The sequence below is a fragment of the Mesoplodon densirostris genome, chromosome 16 (genome assembly GCF_025265405.1).
Source record: "Mesoplodon densirostris isolate mMesDen1 chromosome 16, mMesDen1 primary haplotype, whole genome shotgun sequence".
Classification (NCBI taxonomy): Eukaryota; Metazoa; Chordata; class Mammalia; order Artiodactyla; family Ziphiidae; genus Mesoplodon; species Mesoplodon densirostris.
The window spans coordinates 51105120-51114597 of NC_082676.1; the positions used below are offsets into that span (position 1 = coordinate 51105120).

The window sequence follows — 9478 nt, forward strand, 5'->3', positions numbered from 1 at the left end:
ATCTTCCCGGACCGGGGCATGAACCCGTGTCCCCTGTATCGGCAGGCGGACTCTCAACCACTGTGCCACCAGGGAAGGCGTCAGCTAATGTTTTGGCAGAGATTTTCTTGAGTGCCAAGAGGTCAAACAAACAAAAATACCAATAACAACAAAAAGGAGAGAACAACCAATGTACAAGTTAGGTCTGTGCTGGGGTACTCCTTCACCACTTAGCTAGGCTTGCTCTGAGCTGAGAGATCAGTCTGAGGTGAAAGCTTAAGGTCTTCTTAGGACTCTTGTGAGCACATGTCTTGCTCAGGTACGTACATGGTTTTCTAAATACTGCCATGTGCACAGCTGTCTTGAACACCCTAATTTCCCGAAAGAATCTCACCCCAGCTTCTCCTCCAGACCTTGATGATCTATTGTATATCTCCATCAATAATTTCTTATCTCAGGCATCTTTTAGTTTTGTAGTCTTCCAGGTAGCTTCTATGAACGGTGCCTATTGCTTTTCCCTCTTATATTCTGAGTTACACGAACTGGGTGCCTTGCACCAGTCCTCCAATTAGCCCGAGATAGGTTACAACAGGTGTGTACAATAATTTGCAAATGAGATCTTCTCTCTCTGGTTGGAGCAGGGGGACTGGAAACTGGGCTGCCATCTGCTCAAGACTAAAACTGCCATGTAGGAGAAAGGCTGGAGCAAGGGTGAATAAAGTGTCACAAAACTTTCGACCATTTTCAAGAAGGCTTTTTCTTGATTGGGTATTTATAAGGTTGTTTTAAGCCTTTGACTCTTTCCCAGACGTCGTACATAGTCAATTCAACTTCTTGTACTTTTTTGTGGTTTTTGGGGGGAAATGAGACCTTAAGTCTTCCTCATATGCCATGTTTTTTTGACATCACCCACCAGTAGCACTTTTTAAAAGTAGTCAAGGTGAAGAACTCACTTTGGTGCCTCTGTAGACTCTGACCCTCTCTGTGTGGTAGATGTGATACTATTCTCCTACCGTTCAGGAGCTCTTCAATGGCTCTGAGAACCTACTTCCAAGAAGTTCAGGTCCAGAGAGACAAAGGAATTCCTTCCCTGGGTGTGGGAGTCCCATCTGCAAGGTTCCAATCTTTGACCCTACCTCAGATGATTGACATCAAGAAATTTCATTTCCTTCAGAGAAGACCTGTCCACAGGGACGTGTCAGGTCAACTGTATCACAGTACACTGAGATGGACAGCAGTTCAAATGGTACATGAATTGGCGGTGGGACTTTTTCTGTACCCTTTGATGTGGTGTCTCCTAAATTTCAGTCATTCAAGTCCACATCAACTATTTTTTGCCATATCCATGCACCATCTATATTATTAATTACATTATTTTTCACTTTAAATCAAATTATTCCTTTAAAGCATTTGTTTAAAAAAGAATTTGATCTGGTATCTCAAGTGGAAAACAGTATCTCTTGCCAGAAACAGGAGGCAATTATAACCATAACTATAATACACACAAAACATTTTCTTAAATTCTAGCTAACTTCTATTTTCACTAAAAGTCCTGAAATGGTGTAATAACTCTAAATGGAAAGTTACCTTTAAAACTGTCTAAAAATAAAAAATTAAAGGCAAAAAATGCTCTGAAACGGAAACTTATCTTACTCTTGGTAGTTCCAGAGCTTTTAAAAATATGTCTGAGGATCTCAATATAACCAATTGGACGGGACTCTAAAAAAAGGATGCAATTTAATGTTTAAAGATTTTTTTCCTGAAACCTCTTAAAATTATTCCATGTTCCAGAAGAAGAAAAATCCCAACACAGTGCTTAGTGGTCACATGCATAGGCTGTAAATTCAAACGCCAACCCTCCCACTGCCCAGCTGAGTGACTTTGAGGGAGTTATTGTGCCTCCTTGAACATCAGTTTCCTCTTCTGTAAAATGGGCTAAAAAATGCCAGCCTCACACAAATCTGTAAGGTTCACAGCAGCTTTATGCATAATAGTTAAAAATGAAACTACGCAGGTGCCGTTCAGTGGGTGAATGGTTGATGTGTGTCTCATCCGAAACGTGAGATACTGTTCAGCAATAAATATGATCAAACTATTGATGAACACATTAGTGTGGATGGACCCCCAGAGAATGATACTGAGTTTAAAAAAAGAGCCACTCCCAAAGGTTATATACTATATAATTCCATTTATGTGACATTATTAAAATGAGAAAATTATAAAAATGGAGAATAGGTTGGTCATTGCCAAGGGGTTAGTCTTGGGAAGGGAGGAGGAAGAAGGGAGAGGAGAGAGGTGGATGTGGATATAAAAGCAACGTGAGGGATCCTGTTGATGATGGGACTGTTCTGTACCTTGATGGTGGTGGAAGATACATGGACTTACACATGTGATAAAATGGCATAGAACAAGATACACTCACACGCACACATGAGTACAAGTAAAAAACTGGGGAAACCTGATTAAGATTGGTGGATGGTATCAATGTCAATATCCTGGTTATGATATTGAGCTATATTTTTGCAAGATGTTATTATTGGGAGAAACTAGGTAAAGGGTACATGAGGTCTCTCTGTATTATTTCTTATAACTGCATGCAAATATACAATTATCTTAAAAGTTTAATGAAGAATACCAGCTTCATAGGCTTTCTGTGAGGCTCAAATGAGGTAATATTTTGGGAAGAAAATTCATTCAGCAAACATTTATTGACCCTTCCCATCTGTCCAGCCCCTGTGTAAATGCAGAGCTTATAACAGTGAAGAAAAGAGAGTTATGCTCTAGCGGAAATTTTATTTTACTGGAGTGGCACACAAAAGTGAGCTGTTATGTTTAAAAATTGTTCTGGAGACATCCCTGGTAGTGCAGTGGTTGAGAGTCCTCCTGCCAATCAGTTCAAACCCTGGTACAGGAAGATCCCTCATGCCGCGGAGCAGCTAAGCCTGTGTCCCACAACTACTGAGCCTGCACTCTAGAGCCCGTAAGCCACAACTACTGAGCCCACGTGCCGCAACTACTGAAGCTCGCACACCTAGAGCCCGTGCTCCGCAACAAGAGAAGCTGCTGCAATGAGAAGCCCGCGCACCGCAATGAAGAGTAGCCCCGCTCGCCGCAACTAGAGAAAGCCCGCGTGCAGCAACGAAGACCCAACACAGCCAAAAATAAATAAATAAATGAATGAAATGAAAAAAATTGTTCTTAAAATTGGTAGAACATTGTTCACTAATTGACCAGTAGCATGCATTGAGTGCTTGCATGTAATGAAAGTAGACTCAGAGAGATTCTAAAAATTTCCCAGGTGCCAGGTAGAGCTAGAAGCGGGATTCAAACCCAGATCCGAGCCCATTGCTGTAGCTCATCATCTCTAAACTCACTGTTTTTGACACAGGAGTGTTGTTCTCTTTGCAGAGTAACCCAGTGAAGACAGCCGAAGTGGAGTGTGGGGACTTTTACAACAGTGGGGACAGAGCGACTATTGATGCAGAGGGCTACTTCTGGTTCCTGGGGAGGGCCGATGATGTCATCAATGCCTCCGGGTAGGTGTGGCTGATGCTGAGCAGAAGGTACCACCCTCACGAGCCTGGTGGGAGGTAGCATGCCCAGACATTCCTTCATGCCTTGGTGAGGGACTCTCAGCCTAACTCTGAACCAAAGTAAGACATCATGCAAGTTAAAGGCACTGGGAAGGAAAACTTTACTTTGGTCCCTATTTGTTGAGGGACCTTATTCTGTGTGCCCCTCTGATGAACCACATGTCACAGAAACACATAACTACACAACAATAATAAAATTCACCTTTATGGAATACGTACTATGTGACCATACTCTCTGTAGAGCTTTGTATGACCACCTCCCAATGCTGTAAGGTAGATGTGATTATGCCCATTTTATATTATTTTAATTTTTTTTGGTGGGGGAGGGGGTGGGTGTAGACCTGACAGTGCGTGGCATGCAGGATCTTAGTTCCCCGACCGGGGATTGAACCCGTGCTCCCTACAGTGGGAGCACGTAGCCCTAACCACTGGGCCCCCAGGGAATTCCCATGATTACGCCCATTTTACATGAGGAAATGGAGTCGGTGACCAGTGAAAAACGTTGCCTGAAGTTTCAAAGACAGTACAGGGTGCAGGCCAGATTTGAATGAAGGCGGTCTGACTCGAAGTCTGTTGTTCCTAACTCTTACATGATTTATAAAGAACAAAAATGACACGTTACACTAGAATCATAAGTTTTCTTGGGAATTTCAGGAAAATTGAGTTTGTTGTTTTTAATTTCTAAAACAAATGCTGGTATAGTGAGGAACAGGGTGTAAAATCTGTATAAATGTTTAAGCTAAGGAGTTTTCATGCCAGGGGAAGCTGCTTGAGCTTGAGCCAAGCCCCAGAGCTCTGGGAGGATGAAGCATTCACCTCCTCTCTCACCTGGGGAGCACCTGAGCCTTGTATTTCTTAGCATGGAACATTCAGGACTTCACATTTCAGTCCCATTACACAGGGCTCTGGCGCCCCGTGACAGATACCCTCCGTGCCAAGGGAAGATGTGTCTCTCCCAAAGATGCGATCTGAGGGCCTGGGTCACCGTCGCCCGGGAATTGGCTCAGAAGGAACCATTGGTCCTGCAGGTACCGCATTGGGCCGGCAGAAGTGGAGAACGCCCTGGCAGAGCACCCAGCGGTGGCTGAGTCCGCTGTGGTGAGCAGCCCGGACCCGATTCGAGGGGAGGTGAGGGTCGGGACGTGGAGGTCATCGTGGCTGGGTGTGGGGCTGGGAGGGCAGGTGAGGGGAACACTTCCAGGCCATACCTACCCAGCCTTGGACCTAGGGTGAAGGGAGGGCATGCTTGGTGTGCATATGTGACTTACACGATGTGGTCAGCAGGGGGCACTGTGGCCTCATCTGTGACTGAAACGATGCTGATTGTGAATGCTGCTGCTGCTGCCATCTAGTAGTTAATCAGCTCTTACTGGGTGTCAGCTCATTTATCCCTCACAGAACACAATGAATTAAGGACTCTTCTTATACCTTTTTGCAGAGAAGGAAACAGAGGCATAAAGAGGTTAAACAACTTGCCTGGATGACAAGCTAATAAGTGGTGGGAAATTGAGCACTCTGGCTCCAGAGCAGGCATCCTTGACTCAACAAGTGTTTATTGAACACGTTCTATGTACAATCCCTGTGTAGTTAGATGAGGACATAAATAATAATAGGAAACTAATAAATTACCAACATTTATTAAATGCCCTCAAGGTCTTAACTATTATTAAACGACCACAGAACTCTGCCTACAATAATAGTGAAAATGGTGATGATAACAATGACAGGAATACAAATACGTTTAAACTGGCTTCACGTTTTATGTGTATTATCTCATGGATTCTTTACATAAACCTGATGAGGAACGAACCTGTCCTCTCCCCATTTCGCAGAGGAGATCGAGATTAAGATAGGTTAAGTAATGTTCCAAGGCAAAGAGTGGAAATTGGAAGTATTGGGATTTGAACCTGGGATTTCCAAAGGCTCTACTGTCAGTTTGTTTTCCCATTAATTTAGTAAGCATTTACTCTTTATTTTTAAATTTTTATTTATTTATTTATTGGCCACGCAGTGTAGCATGGCACGCGGGATCTTAGTTCCCTGTCTAGGGATGGAACCCGCGGCCCCTGTGGTGGGAGCGTGGAGTCTTAACCACTGGACCTCCAGGGAAGTCCCAAGCATTTACTCCTTAAACTATAATTTGGTTGTCACTTGCTCTGAGCCTCCATTCTGGTTCTTCACCGCAGGTAGTGAAGGCTTTCATTGTCCTGACCCCAAACTTCCTGTCCCATGATCGAGACCAGCTCACCAAGGAGCTGCAACAGCATGTGAAGTCAGTGACAGCCCCGTACAAGTACCCAAGGAAGGTGAGTGAGAGCAGACGGTTGGGGTCTGGTCCCTGTGAGTGGTTCTGGGGGCTCCACCGCCTCAAGTCTCATACAGTGTCTGGGGTGAAGCCTAAGTAGCCAAGAGCACTAATATTTTTCTCTGCAGAAGAAGCATTTCAGCTTAGGGGTGTGAGGGAGCCCACTGAATCGGATGGAACCTCGATCCTGTGTCAGAAACTCATCCATTGCTGGAGTGTCAACCTAAAGAAAAATATCAGACAACTGCCCAAAGATATCCAAGAAGGTTATTTATAATCTTTCAAAATTTGAAAAAGACACCCAAACCAGCAACTTCCAAACTATTAAAAAACATTATTTGTCATGAGAAATACATTCTATATTGCAACCCAATACACATATACATACATAACAAAAAAGAACAAAATGATATTACCCTAACAACGTGTAATACATTCTGATATTTTTTGTTCAACTTCATTTGTTTTAAATGCTGTGCACAGCCTATAAAACTGTGCAGCAATAGAGAAATGATGAAATTACTCATGGAATTTAATATTATTCTGTAATTTAAACTGATGATGCAGATTTTTAACATAAAATATCACAATAATATATTATTGAGATTAAAAAAGCAGGCTAAGAAATAACGTATGTAGTGCTATCTGATATGTTTAAAAACAAGTTGAAATTTCCTTCTTTTGTAGTAATACTTTGCTGCATTGTGTGAATGTTTACAATCAGTACATATTATAAAGCTATATAGCTAACGTTTATTGAGCATTTACTGTGTGTACCAGGCCCTGGACTCAAGGCTTTACATGCATTATTATTTCATTTAATCCTCTCCACAACCTGAGATAATCATCCCAGTCTACAGAGAGGAAACGGAGGCTTAGAGACTCAAAGTAAATTGCCTGAGATTACAGTAAATAGAAGCTGGATTCAACCCCATGTGTATCTGACAACAGAGTTCATGCTGCTAACATTAGGCTCTGATGCTTTATCGAGAGTAGAAGAGAGGATGCGTACCAGTCAGGAAGGGCTACATGTTACTGTGGGTAACAAACAGTCCCAAAGTTGCAGTGGATTATAACAAGGACGGTGGCTTTCTTGCTCACGCCACTTGTCCACCATAGCTTTCCCGGAGCCTTTGCTCCACATCTGCTCATCCTGGGACCAGGATAAAGGAGCAGCCACCACGTAGGTACCTCCCAGAGAACTAGAAGAGATGGACAGAGGGGGTGGCCTGTCTCACTGACTCCCAAGTTTTCTGTTAGAGGTGGCACACTTCACTCCTACTCATATTTCACTGGTCAAAGTACATCAAAGGGCTGCATCCAACTTCAGGAGGTCAGAGGAGAATCTGACATAAATGGTGGACCCCATTAAGGCCCCCACATGGCGCCAGCCTGTCTGGGGGACTGTGAGAGGGCAAAGGAGGAGAGCTGAGGGTTGATAGAAAATGACGGCGTGACTTGGTCAGAATGTGTTTGCTTTATCCTCAACCAGGTGGAGTTTGTCTCAGAGCTGCCCAAAACCATCACTGGCAAGATAAAAAGAAGTGAACTCCGGAAGAAGGAGTTTGGTCAGATGTAATTGGCAATAAACTCAGAAACCACTGTGTGATGTTGGCCAAATGCCTGGCGGCCTCAGTTTCCTCACGATGGTGAGGGTGAGGAGAGGAACGCTGAGAGGGTTGACTTGAAAGAGAGCCAGGAGTGTCAACATTCCAGCATTTTTGTTCTTTTAAATTAATATCAATCACTATCCTTCCTCCAAGTTCCCCGTTCCTTTCAGATTGCCCAGCTGAGCGCTCAGAATGGGGCTGAAGCAAATTAAATACTGACTCAGCATCCACAGTGAGTCTGTTGTGCATTTATTCTGCGAAAGATCCAGTGCTAAATGCTGTCCCTCCTAATTCCCCCAACCCCCATCAGAGATTGCCCCAGGGCCTGATTCTCCCTCCTGGTTCCAGAGACTCTGTGACCCAGTCAACGACCAGGACATAGAGGTCTCGGAGGAACAGTCCATGTGGCCCCCGGGGTCTGCTCCTGCCTGGCTTGCCTCTGCCCACCTGGGGGTGAGGCGGGAGGCAGGGCATCGTGGTGTCTGGGGAATGGAGAAGAGGGGAGGGCAGCCCAGCTTGGTGACGACACTCGCCTGCCACACCATCCCTCACCTGCCCCCTCCAGTGGACCCACTGCCTCTCCTCCCACCAATAATGCTGCTGCTGTTGTTGCTTGCAGGTCCCAGCCTGGACCAGTGCAGGTGAGTGAGGGCCCTGCCCTCTGGGGGCCCAGGAATCCTGCAGGACTCCTCCAGCCCTTCCCAGGGACCCAGGAGCTTTGTTCCCCAGCCCCTCCCCAGGGGCCCGCAGTCCTCCCCAGACACCTCTCCTTATACTGTGTAATCCCCTCTGCCATCTGGAGCCCTCTGACCCTCCTGGCGTGTGGTCCTGTGAACTAACCCTTCACTCCATCCATCCTTCCAGCCTGAGATGGAACCACTAGAGGCTGGAAGGAGCAGAGGCAGAAGAGGCTGAGCCTGGGGGTGAGAGAAGCGCATATTGTCTCCTTCTCACCCATTCCTGGGGGGTCACCGAGAGGGAGACCCCTCTGCAGCTGTCCTCTTCTGAGGTGCACAGATAAACACACTCACAGGGTAATATACAGATATCACAAACACAGAGATGCACAGGCAAAGAATCACCCCCAGCCTCACCTGGGGACTCAGGTGTTGGGCTCATGCACAGCTCACACATAGACCAATGCAGGCAAGGACACCCTGGGAGGAACACACACACACACACACATACACACACAAATACACATACTCAGGGCCATGTGAGACAACCCTCCAGAGCAGACCCACACACACCCCAAGGGGGTACACACACACACACACACACACACACATGTAGGCAGAGACATAGACACAGAACACTGCCACATACAGGCACAAAAAGAAGACAAACAGATACAATCAAGAGCACCCTAAGGGACAGCAACTTCACACACAGCACACTCACACACATATAAAACACAGAACTCCATGGACCCATATGCTCTGAGACACAGACACACACATGGATTTGCAAAACCAACGTACACTCATTCAGTGACAAAGGTGCAGACACAAATGCATACAGAGAAAACAGAGAGACACTCAGTGACTCAGTGCTGTGCAGTGGGAAATTCACATTCACAGTCGAGATGCTCACAGACACAGAAACTCAGACACACAGGTTCATACATGCAGACTTATACAATCACAGTCACACACACACACATACTCCCAGACAGGTCTGGCACTCCAGTGGATACCTCCACAGGCAGTCGGGGTGAATAGACTCTGGCAATGAGGTAGAAGGTAGACAGGCTCCAGGCTGAGCAGCTGGAGCTTGTCTCCTGCTGACATTTCAAGGAAAAGATAAAGGCAGGAGCAGAGAGAAGCTCAGCTCTGCCTGAGTAAAAAGATAAGACTACCATATTTTTCATTCTTGAGGTCAAGGAGACCTCCTGGACTACACATGCACAAAAAGGTTCCTCAGGGGTCAAAAAATGGAGGGGGCGCTAGCCCATAATATGTCCTGCCAACCTCTCAGAGACTCTCAGGCTG

General features: G+C 45.4%; 1 protein-coding gene across 2 annotated transcripts in view; it reads left to right on the forward strand.

Moving 5' to 3' along the window:
• LOC132503700 (acyl-coenzyme A synthetase ACSM1, mitochondrial-like) overlaps positions 1 to 7629 on the forward strand; it is a 37989-nt gene extending 30360 nt beyond the window's left edge. The window contains exons 10-13 of one of the 2 annotated variants that reach the window (XM_060120395.1): positions 3388 to 3515; positions 4601 to 4700; positions 5759 to 5878; positions 7370 to 7629. In XM_060120395.1, the coding sequence (XP_059976378.1) occupies positions 3388 to 3515; positions 4601 to 4700; positions 5759 to 5878; positions 7370 to 7456 (435 nt within the window). In that variant the 3' untranslated portion in view covers positions 7457 to 7629. The remainder of the gene's footprint in view (positions 1 to 3387; positions 3516 to 4600; positions 4701 to 5758; positions 5879 to 7369) is intronic. The other variant, XM_060120394.1, reaches the window with a different exon arrangement.
• The last annotated feature ends 1849 nt before the right edge of the window (positions 7630 to 9478 follow it).